The sequence below is a fragment of the Lipophrys pholis genome (assembly GCF_963383615.2).
Source record: "Lipophrys pholis genome assembly, chromosome: 21".
Lineage (NCBI taxonomy): Eukaryota > Metazoa > Chordata > Actinopteri > Blenniiformes > Blenniidae > Lipophrys > Lipophrys pholis.
The window spans coordinates 18,614,932-18,633,704 of NC_137649.1; the positions used below are offsets into that span (position 1 = coordinate 18,614,932).

The following is an 18,773-nucleotide window of genomic DNA, read 5'->3' on the forward strand; positions in this document are numbered from 1 at the left end:
TTCTCTGGTGGAGGTGTTCACACACACACACTCTCTCTCTCTCTCTCTCTCTCTCTCTCACACACACACACACACACACACACACACACACACACACACACACACACACACACACACACACACACACACACACACACACACACACACACACAATCTCTCACGCGCGCGCACACACGGGCGGATGCGCAGTAGAGGCGATCCCGCACAGCTGCAGCCTCCTCGCAGCCACACCGGGACCCTCCAGGCTGCATCGCAACATCCTTTTCTTACGACGGGAATTTAACAAGAAAGAAAGAAGAAGCGCGTGACATTTCGCTGGTGTGAGGCGATCGAGGAAGGATCGTCCTTTATCTGCCGGTTATGGATTTCGTGAAGGACATCGCGGGTTTCGCAGGCCCTCACATGTTATAACAACCAAGACGCGTGTTTTCAGGACACCTGAATTATCTCCAAGAGGATCCGTCGGTCCCATTTTTTTTTTTTTTTTTTTTTTTTTTTTTTTGGTGGTCTGTCAGTATGCTCTCAGCCCCCCCGGGAGGAAATGTGCTCATACCCACCTCCCTTTGACTTGATGTTTCATCTGCAAGGTAAATTCAACATTTCACAGGTTGGGATCGGTGTGAATCGCAGCCCCTGAACTCTTTAGGGGGGGAGGGGGGAGGGGGGCTTTCAGGAGGTAAAATATTGACTTGAAGTAGTTCTCGCAGGACCCATCTGAATGGGCTCAGGTTTTCCCTTGTGAAAGGGGTTGTGGCTGTAACCCACCAGCCCAGGACCTGCACCGCAAGGTCAAAAAAACCCTCTCCAATTGGCAAGCAATGTTGGTTTCTAGTATACTTGGCTGCATCCTGTGTTGCTTACCCCCCCCCCCCCCTCCCTACAGGTAAAGCTGAGAATCATGGCTCATGTTCTCATTTTTCAGCCAGCTCTCAGATGTGTGCAGAGAAAAATGGATTTCAGATGCTAGAGACATATCTGTGTTTAATTGTGCTTTATTTAAATAATCAGCCCAGAGCATCCACTGATAGGACAGCCTGCTGTTTAAAACCAGGCCGATATGCAAATTGTACATCAATCATTGAGCCTTGATGGAGTGTAAATTAACCTAAGTAAAAAATGATAATAGGTAGTGTCTGTTTGGAGAGGGGCATGTTGCCAGGTGATGGAGGAGGATAGGTGGCGATGTGGTCCTGCTGATGTTCATGAAGGATGAGGTGTAATGGTCCTGTCTTTATGTCTAGCATTAGTTATCAGATATCTTATTATTCATGAGTGCCCGAGGCACCATTGTAACTGCTACACCAGTGAAACCAGGCCCACGCCTCATTTTGCTGCTTCTATTTGCTCATTGCTGCTGTGTGAATGTACTCACTGTTGGTGCTCGGCTACCTTTCACATGATGCCAGAGGAGTGATGTGTGATTCCTGGGCTCTGAGGCGGTTCCGCGGGCCAGCTTCACATTCGGTGACCCAAATTTCTACCCTTTGCAAAGATAAATGCGCATGATTTCGCTGAATTAGGGTTTTAAAACTCGGATATGGCTGGCCAATACTTGTGTATGCACATATCTGGTCCACATAGGATGAATAAAAGTGCCTTTATAGTTTTAGATGTGGTTTTACACTTACCATACCGAGATATTGGAATATGACTGGCTGGTCAATATAGTGCGGAATAATTACTCAAGAAGGCTGTATTGGCATTCAAGGATGGATCCTTTGGCTTTCTTCCTCTCAGAAGAAAATCCCAAGTCATAAGGCCGTCACGTCACAACAGTGCAAGAATTCACATCTAAATACAGTATTCAGAATTTACAGTATTAACCCTAACCCTAACCCTATCACCTAGTTCAGCACAAGTCCTCAGCCACAAGTAAAATTATGATATTGATGCCCGAGCCACGAGATAAACAGCACATCAAGGTAACGCTGCTTTTCTTGTGATTCGGTGTGAATAGAAAAAGAAATAAAACACACACTGAGAATTACAAGGGGGGGGAGATGTAAATGCTGATGAACAGCACTTCTATTGATGCAGTGGGGTCTGCTTAGTATGCTATCCCCCGGCGCACATGCACATGCACGCGCGCACACACAAACACTCGCACACTCGCATTCACACACATATATAACCTCTTCTGCCTCAAAGATAATTTCAGCTGCATCTGATTTCACGTCAAGTGACTTAGCTTTTTATTAGGCACGAGATTGGAAAAAGGGTAATAATCCAAACAACACAAAATTAGGTGAGTGTACAATCTCCCCATCGTCACCACTGTGCCATAAATGATCCAATGGCCCCTGCATTGGCCTTCAACCAGAACCGCTGAATTGTCAAGGTCCTTCCCGCCAGAGAAGAGTCTTAACTCTAAATATTATTAGGTTATCTGAAAATCAGCCACTGATTACATCTCACCCAAAACTGAAGTTTTTCTGTGTTGCCATGGCATCAAGGCTGTCACCCAAGAGCTATCACATTCTAACATTGGCAGACACTGTTAAGAAAAGGATGTCACAGCTCATACCACATTCACAAAAAACCCAACAAACCCCCCCCCCCCCCCCCCCCCCCCCCCCCCCTGTGTTATAGGTAGACAGTCCATGACAATGACAGCATCAATGTTTTTGGTCAGGATGTTTGGGTTTGGACTGCACAAGCATTTACCCGACAAAATAGAATTTCTACCAGCTCAGTCAAAATGTGATCCACTTCAGCAGATGCTGCAGTTCAATTTGGTCTCATAAAGCAGGCGGGCTGAGGACCTGTTTCACTGCTTCGTCGATACTTTTTGGTTTTTTTTCACCACCACTGAGTTTCAGCATTAGTTTACCCCCTCTCCACACAACAGAGCTTTATTTTGGCAGTTGCAGACGTCCGACCGCCTTTTCCCAAACAGCCCAGGTGAGATGCCTCTGAGACGCTGTCGTGTGCCGTGGTGTCGACCTGCGTGAAGGCAAAAGCAGACTTCATCTCATTAACTTCCCCTCGCAGGGCTGCTTTCCCTGATTTCCTGCCCAAATGTGGATTGCAGAGGCTTTCTCACATGAGCTCCAGCATGAGTTAGACCATCTGAAAACATATCCCCCATGACCTCACCGGCCGATTGGCATGCAGTGTGCTGCATAAGGCTTTTCTTGGAGAATGCTACCCCAGGGAGACCATAGATATCCTCTCCTACAGTTTGCCGCTGCTGCTGCTGCTGCTGCCGCACATGAATTTGCCTCTATAGCTGGGGGTTGTTGTGTAGTGAGCTACCTCTATTAGGCACAAATCCACCCACTGGTGTGCATGTGTGGGTGTGTACTGTCAGTCTCCTCCGTTCTCTGAGGGTGAAGAGACCAGCTCAGAGGTAGTAAACGAACATTTGATTGACCAACACGGAGATTATTGTTAATACATCAATAGATCATCTGTTTTCATGTTTATTTGTTTTATTGGTGGCCCTCCCAAGCCGCATCAGTATAATGAGCAGCACAACCTGGAAGATAATGATTTTGTGTGTGTGGGGGTGTGTGTGGCATTTAAAGATGAAGTGTGTGATTGATGAATGCATTGATTGATTATCTACTTATTTGTTCATGTACCTGATGGCTGCAACCTGTTATGCAAATCTCTGTGGAACACCCATAATTAAATGCAAATTAGGGCGACATTAACAGACATTTCCTGCACCGTCTCCCCAACGAGGGGCAGTCCTTTTGTCCTCGCAGGATGGATTTTGTTGGGATTACCATTGCAACTATTCTCTTCACGTTCGGCCCGAGTTTATAGCAACAACAACAACAACAACAACAATAACAAAAAAACAGCCTCATCTCCACAGAGTGAATCAATATCACGTCTTCAACGCCATCCGAGTCTGGAAGTAGCCGGTCCTGTCCGAGTCATTGCACAACCAGAGGCCGTACCATTCAGAGTCAGAGCAGAAGGTGGTTGGCACACCAACACAAATGCACTTAGTGGACTACCTTGCCACACACACATGCACCCACACGCACATTCGCACGCAGACGTATAAAGTAGATATTAAGGTATCCTCGCAAGTACTTGGAATACACTCCACATAGCTTTGCAGCACTGCTCGACAGTGAAGTCGTCAGCTGTCTTTAGGGGAGTCATGAAAACATTTAATAATCATTCCACAGTCCATTTCTCAGCAGCTCAGGCTGCAGCCCAACATAAAATCCACAAATTATGTGTGATTTGGCAAAGAGGTCCCCGTATAGAAAAAAAAAAAAAAAGAGTTGAGAAAAGACATTTACTGGTTGCTGCTTTCATGAAAAATGTCATAGCTTGCATGCTCTCTCCAATAATATCATTCCCCCACTAGCTATTATGGACCATTTTTAAAGTGACCTCAATTCTCCCTCCTTGTCAGGGTGCGATGCATTTCACCCAGCTGTCACAATGCAACTGTTGTCAGCGGATACCACCAGGCTTCCTTCACTTCCAATCTCACATGGAAAAAAAGAAAAAAAAGAAAAAAAGTGCCCCCACATGGCAACATGTCACTCCTGTCGTTGCTGCTGTTTTCTTTACGTTATGATGATTTCCTCATACTGTCAAGGTTATTAAAACATGAGTTGTGTGTCACTGCTCGAGTGCAATGGAAGCTTTTGAAGCATGAAGACGCTCGTCAGACAGGCTCTTTGCTGAGGCAAGATTTTTATGCACACTCTCCAAGACCCAACGTCGACAACAGGGGCATTACCAGCAAACCACAGAAAGCTATAATCATAAATCAGCTGTTCTCTTCTGTATTTAAAAGCTGGCTTTGTATTTTTACTACAGTTGTGGTATTGGATTTCTAGTTGTCCAGGTGTCATTGGATTGGTGTTCCTTTCTGTGTGCTGTAATGGGACACCCGGATGGCTGAGTACTGCCCGTTCAACCAAAATTACACACAATTTCTGGTTCTACATATACTGAAAACGGATGACACGCTTCCTCTAGTACATTTTTACAGGACACCTGCAGAGCTGTGATCTGATCTCCAAAGTCTCAGTTTTATGACATGCTATATCCCTGACAATGTCTCAGGATTCATCAAATGGATCCCTCCTTATCCCCCATCTCAGTCGTGTCATAAGTAAGAGTACCAGCAGTGAGAGCAGAGAGAAAATCAATAGAAAGGCATAGCACATCCTTGCTGAGGCACTGGGCCCAATCATCCCTTCCTATTGGCGATATGATCCTGGGAGATATCGGTCTAATTCTGATGAGGCCCTGGACTGCCAGTCTAGACTTTCATCCTTCTGTACACAAAGTTAAAAGGCCTGGTATTATCATATCAAAAAAAAGTATGATCAGGGGAGTACCAGCTTAAAGAGAGTCTGTCACAAAAATCATACAAGATTACCTTGGATGATTCACTCTCAAGTCTGCAGGTTACTAAATAGCTTCATGTCTAATTGCACAAAATGTTGTGTTTGTTTGGGCTTTGACTGAGTTTTCTTTCTGCTCAGACGTTGGACTCTCTGTAAGCTGACAGTGGTAGTGTTTCAAATCTGGTGGAAAAGGTTTAACCTTGCAGAGCAGAAGCCCCCAGTTTATTTGTTTTAGCAGGGGAGATTTCTCAATGTATGAATGAGGTGATACAAATTCAATGACAGATTTCATGCTTTGCATTTTTTATTTATTTATTTATTTTTTTTAAATGTCTGTCTCAAACTGACTCTTTGCATTTATCTTTTTAGGTGTTTTGACCTGACTTGAAAGCCAAATGGAGTCACTTCTGGTGTATCTGATTGTCCTCGGTGTGGCTGTGAAGGCTCACAAAGTTCAAATCTGCCCCAAACGCTGCGTCTGCCAGATGCTTAATCCCAATTTGGCTACGCTGTGCGACAAGAAGGGGCTTCTGTTTGTACCGCCGAACATCGACAGGCACACGGTGGAAATGCGTCTCGGGGATAATTTCGTGACCGGCATCAAGCGCAAAGACTTTGCCAACATGACCAAGCTGGTTGACCTGACCCTTTCTCGCAACACCATCGGCTCCATCGCGCCTCACGCCTTCAAAGACCTGGAGAACCTGCGGGCTCTTCACCTCGACAGCAACCGGCTCGCCCGCATCACCAACGACACCTTCAGCGGCATGTCCAAGCTGCACCACCTCATCCTCAACAACAACCAGCTCACCCACATCCAAATCGGGGCCTTCAATGACCTCACAGCGCTGGAGGAGCTCGACTTATCCTACAACAACTTGGAGGGCGCCCCGTGGGTGGCTATTCAGAGGATGCCAAACCTCCACACCCTCAATTTGGACCACAACATGCTCAGTTACATCCCAGAGGGGACCTTCTCTGGGCTGCAGAAGCTAAAGAGACTGGATGTGACCTCCAATAAACTCCAGAAGCTTCCTCCGGACCCTATCTTCCAAAGGGCGGGGGTCCTGGCTACGTCTGGGATAATGGGGCCTACGTCTTTCGCTCTGAGCTTCGGAGGGAACCCGCTGAGGTGTAACTGCGAGCTGCTTTGGCTGCGGAGGTTGCGGAGGGAGGATGATCTGGAGACCTGCGCTTCGCCGCAACACCTCGCTGGGCGATATTTTTGGACTGTCTCAGAAGAAGAGTTCCTGTGTGAGCCGCCTCTCATCACCAGGCACTCGCAGGTATCCCTTCTGTGCAGAGCTGTTCAGTGTTCAGACGAGGCACTCGCTGCTGCTCCCCTCTCTGAGCCAGATATTCAATTCACCCTTAGTTAGTCCGAGGTGGCACTTTGAGCTTTTTATGACTGCTACACCAGATATTAGCCCTGTGCGCCAGAGGAGTGTTACAAGAGTTGTGGGAGTTTCACAGGCCACTCAGCTAACGGATTATTGTTGAATTAAAAAAAAAAGGGCGGGAGGGGGACTTACTTAAAATGTGTAATCAAGCTGTGGCAGCGCTTTTAGAGGAGTTCTTTAGTAGGATTTTCAGTTATCATCCTAATAAAGCTATTTTGCAGCTTTATGATGGATCCGCACTGAAGCTCTTAATACACAGCAGTAGCTTACAGTGATTTAGTCCTTGATTCAGGCATCCAAACAAAATTATCTGATGACATCCTTCCTGAATAACCACAGCTATAGTAACTCATTTATATTCAGCGGAGGTCTTCTGTATAATTGCAGACAAAATTAACTTTCACTTGGACTCTAGCATATGCTGTCATATTGATAATTTTGTCCTCTGTCTGCTGCTTCAGTATCATGACAAACAACCGTTGATTACATTTTGCAGGAAGAAAACGTTTTAAAACACACCATCAGTATATGCATATTCTCATTTGGCCAGGTAGGAGGCGTCTCAATGCAAACAGAATTAGGTCAACTGGACTTGCTCATATGTCGTGGAAGACATTTCACATGAACTGGGGCAAAAACGCCTTCTAAGACACACAACTAAGTCCAGTTTACCTGATTCAGACATCAATAAAAGTCATAATTATAATAGCTATGCAAAGATTGCAGTTACGGTTTCTAATTAGATTTTCAAATTTTTGTTCTGTGGGTGATTGTATATGAAGAAGTCTCTTTGCTGACTGCAGTTCCTCCCTCCATCTCAGGAGCTGCGGGCTCTGGAGGGTCAGAGTGTGTCTCTGCGCTGTAAGGCCCGGGGCGACCCCGACCCCATCATCCACTGGATCGCCCCCGATGGACGCCTCATGTCCAACTCCTCCAGAGCCGCGGTCCACACAGACGGAACGCTGGACATCCTCATCAGCACCGTCAAGGACTCCGGTCTGTTTACACCCCCCGTGGCTGTGCTGTGTTTTGTTTACTGAACAAAATTAGTGGTTTGCTTGTCTAAACATAAGCCTTTAAGACTCAAGTGTCTGTCTACTCTCTGTGACAAAGTTCAGAGTGAAGAGATGTTTTGTGATTATAGGCACAACAAAAGGAAAAAGACCTCCTCTCTATGCATTTAGTTACTTATTTGTTCATAAATCTTTACATATATATGGGTGAACACAGTGCATCAACAACAGTTCTTATAAATCCATTGTGAAATACGAGGATCGATAACATTCTCGTGCCTCGTGTCGTCAGCAGCTGATACTTACCCCAAAAAGCACTTCTTTTTTTTTCTCCTCAAATCTATGCCTGAAAAATTGCGAGTCTAACATGAACAACCTTGGGCTCTAAGACACACTTGAAAGCATTTTGAAATCCCGAATCTCTCCATCCCCATCAGTAGGTCAGAGAATGATCTACTTCAAGTGCCTCTCCATTCACAAAATGTACTTTTCTTCTTGTTTGAGCATCACTGTGCAGATTTAAAACGAGAAGGGTGTTTTCACATCTAACTGCTGAGGGGAAGCGTTACTCTGTGCTTGCTGACAATCATATTTCATGGGTCTGGAATGATGAAGATGATGTGTAATGTCACAAACTGTTTAGAAGCAAATCCTGATTTAGTATCTTGTACTTACACCGTTGAGAGGATGCATTCAGTATGAGACATCTTGTGGCCCACAGAAATGATCATGAATTTTTTTTGCATATTTAAAGCATGCAGTTTTTTTTTGCACTGAGTGCTACAGATCTCATTGAAACACATGCCTGGCTGTGTGGATTGGGATGAATGTGTACAAACGGACTATTTAGGATTGAGTTGACTGAATTAACGTGGGACATATGTTCTTTATTTGAATATCATAATAAAAACAGATTTATAGTCATTATTTCTTTTTACAGGTTCTTTTACCTGCGTTGCTTCAAATCCAGCCGGAGAGGCCCAGCAGACTGTGGAGCTGGTCATCGCTAAGCTCCCTCATATCATCAACAATACAGTTGCAGAGCAGGAGCCTGACCCCGGATCATCAGATATTGCCACAGTGACCAAGACAGGGCCGGAGGCAGGCGGAGTGCCTCTGGGCAACGCCAAGACAAGCCAGGAGAAGAAAGTGGTCATTGCTGAGGCCACGTCTACCTCAGCTCTGGTCAAGTTTAACTTCCACAGGAGCATTCCCGGAATCCGCATGTTTCAAATCCAGTACAATGGGACCTATGATGATTCACTGGTATACAGGTAAGCAGAGGAAACCTGCCACAATAGTGTGAAGCACCAACCATCTCTATGTGTTTTATTTTACCTCTTCTTTTAGTTCTTACTTCTCTTTAGATATGTACCCATTGAGTGGTGGACCTGGCTATTTGTAATGTGACGATTAATCCCTTGAGGACAACATACTCACGCACTGTATCTGACTTCTTATTCTTCGACTTTTTAATCTGCTCCAAACGCAACGTATCATTTACTATGTGCAAAACCTTGATAATGCTTAATCAACAGAATCGAAAAAAGAATGTCACGCGCTGCGCTTTAGACTCGTAGAAAGATGAAAGAGTAGTCTTCCAGTGTTTTACAAAAAGCATCAGAGGCTTCACACATGCCTATCCGAGGAGCCGGGGTAACACAGCTTCTTTCATCTCTGCCACCACTCACTCCATATTAAGTGCTAATCACAGAGCTGCGATAGGATCATCACACAAACCCATCATTTTAAACATGAACTCCGAAGTCTGTACCCAATTTTGGTGTTTGAACAGCGACGACTGAATTCAGGAGACAGCCACTGGTTGTGTGCAAAAGCCTGATGTGTGAGCAAACGACAGTATCCTGAATCTCAGCTCCTGAAAGCTCCTGTTTATCAGTTTCCATGTTGGAGAGAATAAATCAAATGTCACTGGAGATTATTCCTAGACAGATGTTAAATAGCCCCCTGAGAGATAAATGATTGTCATGTCATTTTTATCCCTGCAAAACAATAACATGGATAATCTGATTTGCTCAAGTCTCCTTTATTTTAACCCTCTCTAATCTGTGTCAGACCTCACGAGGCTTTTGTCTTCTTACAGAATGATACCCCCAACCAGTAAGAATATCCTGGTGAACAATCTGGCAGCTGGCACGCACTATGACTTGTGTGTGCTGGCCATCTACGACGACCAGGTGACCTCGCTGACCGCCACCCGAGTGATCGGCTGTGTTCACTTCACTACGGAGCCACAATACCTGAGATGCCATTTCATGCAGTCCCAGTTTCTCGGCGGCACCATTGTGGTTATCATCGGAGGGATTATCGTGGCCTCTGTGCTCGCTTTTATCATCTTCCTCATTGTGCGCTACCGGGTGTGTAACCAAGGAGATGCAGATAAGGTCAGTTTGGCACCGCTCCCCGTTTTTTTGTTCCGTTTCTGTTTGTTATTTCCATTCCTTTTGAAACATGGATGTCTACTTTCATTGTGCTCATTCATCCTGTACTTGTCTCTCGTCACGTCAGGCACTCGAGATGGGGGATATTCGCTCGTTGAGCAGTGATGGACAGCTCCAAGGCTGTGGGATTCCCAAGTCCCTCTCCAAGCAGGTTTTACGTCCAGAGAAGAATGACAAGGACTGCCTCCGAGTCACCCTGCCACCGCCGGAACCAGCCAAGCAGCGACCTCCTGTCGTAGTTGCCTCGACAAAACCTTCTGTTCCTGATTGCACAGTTTCCACTTCTGCTGGCAGTCACAGCTGGCACCCGGCCTCCCCGGGCGCCCCGAGGCCGAAACGCTCCGGCGCCCCAGCAAAACCCTCAGAGGCTCGCCGGGCTGAAGCTCAGGCGGATGTCGAGCTGGATAACATGAACCGGAATAACTCCTCGGAGGTTAAAATGGCCACTGCCATCACTCTGGCCATGCCCGGGCAGCCCACCAAATGGACCGCGGTCCCCAGGGGTTCGCGGCCACACCAGGCCTCTCGACAGTACATGACTGTGCCCGCAGGGGGCGTGAGGGTGAACCGCAGACACTCTCTGAACGCAGACTCATATAGGGAGCGCTGCTACGTGGCCTACCCAAAACCTGGGGCGAGTCTGCGCTCCAAACGCAGCCTGTCGATGAGCGGGGAGCTGCCGCAGATCGAGGGCATGTCAAACATTCGTCGGGCCAGGGACAAGCTCTCCAGGTCCGAGTGGCTTTTGGAGAGCACTTTATGATCGGACGTTTAAGACCTCTTGTTTACCTGGAATGGATTTGTGGCCGTTATGGAGCAGACAGGGATCTCATGCCTTGTTTTGAGCTTTTGAGCTCTTTATTGAGGGACCTGCGATACTCTCTCATGTACCTGGGGAGAGGCAGGCACACAGGGTAATGGGAATTTGTTTTCTACCTTATAACCTATCAAAGTCTTCTTTATGACAACATTTGAACAAAATTTGATGAAAGGCACAACAATGTATAAAAACAATTTCCTGTACAGTTGTGTGAGATGCTGTATATCTCAGTACAACCATAAGTGTTCATGTGGTATTGAATGCAGTAAACTGGACATACTGTATTATAACAAAGAAACCATCACACAGGGGATGGGGTTATTATACTCTCTGTCTCATTGCCTGTTACTTAAAGTGATACAATCTCTGTAGACTTTGAACACGATTCTTGTCTCCAGCTTTACACACAGATGGTGACATGTCTTAATTACCTTTGGCGGCAGTTTGGGGAGATTACGAATGTGCTTTACATCCCAGAGGTGTAGAAACAGAATGTAGTAGACAGACAGTGCTCCATCGTTTTCATCCCCACACTCCCAGACACAGCACAATGCAGCATTTTTGTGGCACAAGTCGACTCAGCCTAATACTGCCCTCCGGTTTGAATCGATGCATTTTTATCACATAATTACATAAGGACTCAACCCCGATAGGATTCCTGTCATGGCTGATTTGAGCGACAATTGACCCAACACCAACAGCGTGACAGGTGCGAGAAGTAATCTGGTATTACGTGTGGGTGAGCTCCAGAGGAACGGTTCATTTCCATGTTTTTTACTTAAGCTGAAGTTATCATGTCACGCCGGTGACAACCATTGTAAAATAACTTGTCGATGTACAAGAAGCGATAATCACAAGAATGGGAGGACGTCTGCTCTTGATTTTGCTGTTGTTTCTGTTTGATGTTTACCAGTATAAATAAACCAGTGATAAAAGGGACACACTCATATTTATCTCATTTTCAGCTTGCCTTGTGTATTTTGCTCAAGTACCAACCCCCCACCTCCCCCACCCCCCATCACAATTAGAGAGCAGTCATTAATAATCTGTGATGTATTTCCAGAACAAAACAAAAGCCCCAACTCTCAGTCGTGTGAGCCCTGCCTTGTGAAGAAGTAATGAATTTGGGATTTAAGAAGTCTACCAGCAACATAATTCCTCTATTTCAGCAAGTTGTGGACCTCTGACAGATCCCTGCCCAGAGCTCTTGTGTTTGTTCAAAGAGAGAAGGGAAGCAGATGATGAAAAGAGGCCATGCTAGTCACCAGGGACGCTTCTCGCCTGCACATCTCCGCACTCATCTGACAGCACCGGGCCGATGCCTTCGGACGGCAGCTACCGCAGAAACCTGCCGCAGGAGAGGTTAAACACAACCTGAACAGTGGGAACCAGTGCACGACAAATTCTACAGTCACTGCAACGATCCCTGATTTTGGGACAGACGTGACATGCTTTACCCGCTGGAACAGAAGTATTTTGGTGGTTGATTGATTTTTTATTTTTTTTTTTGTACAATACAAAGATACTCAAAGCAAGGATCCCTGAGGCAAAGCTACGGCACATTTCGGTTGGAGTGTCATACAAAGAAAACTTGCGAAGATGAGCTCCACATACAGTATGTACCACACAAATTAATTGCTGTCACCTAAACAAGCTGTGTTCTAGCATATTTATTCATTATTTCGTGCTTGTTATGGGTGATTGAAATGCTGAGGCGCTTGGCCTGACTGTTGGTTCAGGCTTTGGCAAGAGCCAGAAGTGTATGTTAATAATAGATGCATTTCTAGAGGGACACCGACAGAGAAGGGAGAGATGGAAAACTAGGAGGAGATGAGGGGAGGCAGAAGGAGTGAGATGGAAGGTTTTGTGAAACAAATACTGCGAGGAGGGTGGGAGGCGGAAAAGGCATGGGTGAGGATGAAGAAATAGAGAGCTTGAGTGAGAGGTGCAGAGAAGAAAGCGAGACAGCTCAGAGACGGAGAGAGAAACAAGAGATGAGGAGGGCACGGCGAGCCGAGCGTAAGGGAGAATGTAGTGCAGAACAGAACGAGGAGTGCAGGCAGACAGAGAAAAGAGCATCCTTTGTATAAGCCAGCCGTGCAGCCTCTGGCTCTTCGGTATTCACTGTACCTTCACAAAGATGGGAAGGGAGGAGAGGGACGAGGTGAGGGCGGCCGTGGGGTGAATGTGGGTGATGGACCTTGGCTGGAAGTCTGGCAACGAGCAGCGGAGTGAGTCCTGCGGCCAACCAGAATCACACGTTCGCCTTCACAAAACTGCACGAACTTGACCCGGTTTCCAAACTGCTGTGATGTTTTTCCTGATCCTTGTCTAGTCCCCCCCCACCACCCACCACCCCGCCTCCCTCCAAGTGCCTCCCTCCTCTCTGGTCTACTGTCTTGCATCATGCTGACTCACTCCTCTCGACTGCGAGAGTCCTGCCACGCTCCTGAGCAGCCCTCCGAACCCCGACCACCACCACCACCACCACCCACCAGCTGGCTCGCTCAAGAACTGAACCAGCCAGTCTTTCTGAGTCCGGCCTGCCTTCCACAAGCAGACAGGCCTGTTCCTCATCAATCTGGGTTGATCTGATGACTGACTGTCAAAAACATTGTGATTACCATTTTGACACAGCATCGCAATCTGCAGATGAATTCATTCCCTGCTCTTGTTGCTAATAGGCTTTTCATTCCTTAGCTTGAGTTTCAGTTGATTCTGAAGTACACATCCCTTTATGGAGCACTTATACTAACATGGCCTCTTATGCCGCAATTGCTTGCTTTTATGCCAATCATGCAGTGGGTGGAAATCACATTGGGCCACTGATATAGTCCATTTTCTTATTTAAAGAGATCATTGTGCTTGTTTGAACAAACTGAAGAGCCTATTACTATCACAGAAACAAATGATGGGAGTGCCTAATCGAAGAAAACCGCAGCGCTTCAACAAGTGTTTTAGCACCTTTTGCTCTCCGTGCTGCAGTTCAGTGCTTCATTATCTCCACGCAGCAGGCGGTGTTAGTCAAAGTCACACATGAGGCATTATTTCACCGGCAACAACTATTCCTGGGAGTACATATGAAGTGGGTGCAGGCTGAGATCACGAATCCAAACAAAGCACTCCTGGCAGGCTTCTGTAGGAGGGGGGGTCGGGGAAGCGGTGGGGGGGTGGGGGGTGGTCAGGAAGGGACAGACAGTTGGGGAGGTGGCAAAGTGTAAAATATGCACCAGCAATTCCAAAGAGTATGCATTATTGAGAGGAGTAAATGGGTCCAGAATGAACATCATGGCTCATTAATAGTGAATGTGATTACTGTTTCGGGGAAAACAGCAGCCTGGGTAAGGGGGAGATAATTGAAATGGTCAAATCTAAACTAAAGACTTCCTTGTTTACTCAGCACCAACTGTTACCACCAAGTCAAACTCATGACTAAAGCTGACAACTCATGCTGTCAAAGTGTCCCGTTATGGTGTTTGTTAGCTCTTCCTAAAAACTATTATCTCACCCTGCCTTGACCAGTGTTTTCCCGTCTCCGACTTTGCTTGTTCAAAGGTTGTTTTTTTTTTTTTCAGGATGGGTTGCAGTCATTCATTTTTGATGACCCTAAGCTTTTGAGTCATCGACGCCTCAATTACCAACAGGATTTTGACAAAGCTGGGAGAGAAAATGAGCAAGCATTTTTGAAATCCCATCAGAAAGTGCAGCAGTCAGCTGAGTGAAGGTCACACGCTGGGGGTGCTGACTGGGCGACTTGCACTGTTTGACACGCAGACTGAGTGAGTGACACAGCATCATCCCGCAGCGCCGTCACCAGATTTGGTTGGACGTAAACCCTGATTATCGCGTTGTGTCCCCCCCGAAGGGTTCCCACGCTGAATGAACAGATGCTTCTTCCTCTTTCTCTCCTCTTCTCCTGCCTCCCCTCCTTCAGTTACATATGCTCTGGGGTGATGGACGACAAAGAAGCTGGCTGCAGTTTACACCAGACATACCAGGCACCATTAGGAACCATTTTCTGCCCATTTGCCTGATAGCTGCTATCACTTATAGAAGTGATCCGCTCTTCTCTTCTGCTCGCAGGTTCCCCAGTGATGGATCCTACATTGACTTGCCCAGTGCTGGGAAGATCACTAAGAGAACAGCGAAGCAAACAAGTAAATGTGGCAGTCAGCGCCACAACTATCAACCCCTGGTGAAGTGGGCAGTTTAAGCCTCTTTAAGGGTCCCATTCATAGTGACTTACTAAAAGTGCTTATGCTAATCTTGTTATCTCCTCGGGCTTCTAGTAATAGAGGATGGGGAGCAGTGAGTCGTGTGCGACATTTCTTTTCTTTTCTTTTCTTTTTTTTGCTCACAGAGGTCCCATGTTTCTGCATGCATGTCTGCATTTGACTGTGATTTTACTGAATAATTTCTCCATCCTCACACTCGAATCTGCATGGCTTCATTAGCAGCTCACGCCAGGATTACCGACTGACTGTGCTTCTACGCACTGATCTTATTTATTGTTCGCAGTGAGCTAATTGAAGCGTGCTTGCTAAAGTTGAGATATCAAACCGCAGTGTCACATATAACACGAATTCTACGCTAATTGGACATATAAATTGTACATGCTGAAACACATGGGGGAAGGACGGAAAATGAAGCGGTGCAGTGGCCCTGCAGCTATTGTTTGATCAGTCGTCATCTGCTGCGGCTGATGGGACAGAGAGAATGTCAGGTAGCTCCTCATAAACAAGTCTTTAAAGGTCTTTTGATCTGACTGTGACCACATTCGCAATGCGGAGCTTTCGGGGCGCTCACATCTCCGCAAAGTGGTACAGTTGGAGTATTTGATATGTAGATGCAATGGCTACGCTCTTTTGAAGACGGTTCCCCGGTGACCCGGTGAAGCGAAGCAAGAACGTGACGAGGATATTAAAATGCAGCGCTAATCAAATAAAGGTCGATCTGTGATTGACATGTGAGGGAGATTCTGAGGCAGAGGGGAGAAGGGAAAAAACAACAGCGACACCGAAGACTGTTTGAGCGCTCACACAAATCTGGACCAACAAACTCATAGCGAAAGGCCGACAACAAGATTGAAAACTCTGCACTACTGCAGCAAGAAAATAAAGTAAACTCAGAGTTGAAAGAATAACAGTGAACAATCAAAATCGGGAGGTTGATGCCACGGACATTCATTTGTCAACAGTGAAAATGAACGAAGCCCATGTGACCAAAACAAGAGGGAACACTGATTTCTACTCTGGAGCTTGTATGAACACGTGGAAACACTTGGACGGTAAAACATCCACGTCCGATATGTTCTATTTGGAGATGTCATTTCTATCCATAATATTTTCTCTCATTTATAAAAAAAAAAAAAAAGAAGAGAAGCAATCACAATTTGAAAAAGAGAAATAAAAGTAGGATAAAGTATGACGTGCAATCAGAAATTTCAGATTTCTCAGAGCACAGCACAGACAGAGTCTTCTCGCCTCGTCACACAGGTTTATTATAATAAATGTTTGTATCAGCAAAGATCAGACCAGGGGGGTGAAAATAAAAATCCATAAATAGTTTCTCTCCCATAAATCATCTTAAGGCCCCTCAGTTCTATCGACCACATATCAAACCAGATGTAAAGAAATAAGAATGAACTCCTCATTTTACACATCTGACAAAAGTATGCTATTTACACACTGACGTCTTGGTATTAATGCTCATCTGATGCAATGTATAAATGATATATCCCTCAGAGTGACTGATGGGTTTATTATTGGTACTTTTACCCCGCGAAAAAAATCTGAATACTACTTTCACCACTGCACACATCAGAGACTTGGCGCCACTGCTTTAATCTTCAACACGGTTTTGTATTTTCTAATCTTATCATCTGTCTGTTTAATGTAAAATCCTAATGCGAAAGCTCACCATAAGTGAACGCTCCCAGAGGAGTTCAGTGGAGTGAAACATGCGGAGTGAAAGTGTAAATTAGCCCGAGATGCTTTCAAGCAAAGTACCTGTACAAGCAGTTCAGAGTAAATTCACATCCTTTTTTTTTTTTTCCCCTCCAGCTAAGAAAACCCAATAATTCTCTGTTCGATTTCAGTAAAATTGAATTATCATCGACATTTCTCATCAGGTTGTTCATTTTTGTCCAATAAACACTTGCAATCCCAGAGATGGTAAATATGTAATGACTAAAACAAACAAATACACCCATGAGGAAGAAATGGAAGATTTTTGATTGGTTAAAAAAAGAGTTTCATCAATATGATGTACTCTGCACACGAATTGTATATAGTGCAGGAAAATGGTCCGCATTGCCATATAGTGAGTATTTTCCGAGGTTGATTCCAGGTTGAGCCTGTCTGTACGGACTTCGTATGTTCAAAATGTGTGGGTATTCTTGAGGTACTGGAGATAAAACATGCATTTGAGGTTAAGCGTTGAGGCTAAATCGCATGTCGCTGTGAACCTGAGTGTGTGTGGCTGTTAGTCTCATCAGCTCTGACCCTGAGTTGGATGAAGCGGTGTCTGGGAATGGATGTACGCTGCCGGAAAGTGCTAATGTGCTGCCTTCCTCCAAACTGGAGCGGTGCTGCTGGCATTATGTTGTCTAACCCACTTTGGCAACAGGGAAACGCAGTTAATTATGTTCATGTCAGGAAAGTAAATTTGAGCTTGACAGACAGAGCGAGGAAATGAGAGGGGAGACAGGTGTATGCAGGCTGAGGAACACAGAAAAATCAGAGGGAAGCGAGAGAAGGCGGTCTATATATAGGCGGAGGCAGACTCGGAGAGAGGCAGAGCTGATAAGGGCAGCAGGGGTGAGAAAGAGGGTGAGATGCAGAAAGAACAGGAAACTGAGAGGTGAATTACAGCCTACACTGCTGCGTGCTTTGTGTCACTTGAGCAAATAAAGGCAGAAAAAAAAAAAAAAGAAAAAACACTGTCTTGACATTTAAAGGATGTTTTCGGGTGTGTGTGTGTTTTAGGCAAGGCTGGGAATCAGCTGTAGCGATGCTGGCTTGGTGGAGCCGGGCGGTCAGCGTCTGCAGCAGCAGTCCTGGTATTCACGGGGTATCTCAGCTTCCTTTATCTCCCTCACACACACACACACACACACACACACACACACACACACACACACACACACACACACACACACACACACACACACACACACACACACACACACACACACACACACACACACACACACACACACACACACACACACACACACACACACACACACACACACACACACACACACACACACACACACACACACACACTCTTCTCTGTTACCTTGGCAACATATTTTCTGCATGGAAATAGCATCTCTTGCTGTGCCTACCGTGAAAAAAAAAAAAAAAACCACTTCAGGAGATTTAAACGTATCTACAACAGATTGGAGTTCAGAAATTGGTCCTATAGATCGGGCAGAATTGAGCCATTACTGTTCCGCATGCCATATCATCAGATTAAATGTGTGTGGCAACAATGGGAGAGTTAATCATAATAGTCTGTGACAGGCTTTGATTACATTCCATTAAGCGTGCAGTGGAAGGTTTAACATACATAACATCATTCTCTATAATACACAATTTGTGTCATAAACCATCTATAACTTCAAATCCAGGACTCTTTGATGAGACAAGCTTGTGTTTTTGTTGGGGGTTTTTTTTTTGCCTCAGGATTTATTTACACCGACATGACTATTAAATTCAGCTCTTGACAAGCAGAGCACAGACGCA

At 45.6% G+C, this 18,773-nt stretch overlaps 1 protein-coding gene across 2 annotated transcripts; it reads left to right on the forward strand.

Moving 5' to 3' along the window:
- Positions 1 to 482: 482 nt before the first annotated feature.
- lrfn5b (leucine rich repeat and fibronectin type III domain containing 5b) lies at positions 483 to 11,968 on the forward strand (the record flags this gene model as incomplete). Of its 2 annotated transcripts, XM_080490904.1 has the most annotated exons (6): positions 483 to 587; positions 5,697 to 6,613; positions 7,549 to 7,723; positions 8,681 to 9,014; positions 9,845 to 10,145; positions 10,270 to 11,968. In XM_080490904.1, the coding sequence occupies exons 2-6, from the start codon at positions 5,723 to 5,725 to the stop codon at positions 10,963 to 10,965; spliced, it is 2,397 nt and encodes a 798-aa protein (XP_080347030.1). In that variant the 5' UTR covers positions 483 to 587; positions 5,697 to 5,722. The 2 variants fall into 2 exon arrangements, with proteins under 2 accessions (XP_080347030.1, XP_080347031.1); XM_080490905.1 differs by lacking the exons at positions 9,845 to 10,145; positions 10,270 to 11,968 and having other exon boundaries at positions 503 to 587; positions 8,681 to 9,018.
- Between the last annotated feature and the right edge of the window lie 6,805 nt (positions 11,969 to 18,773).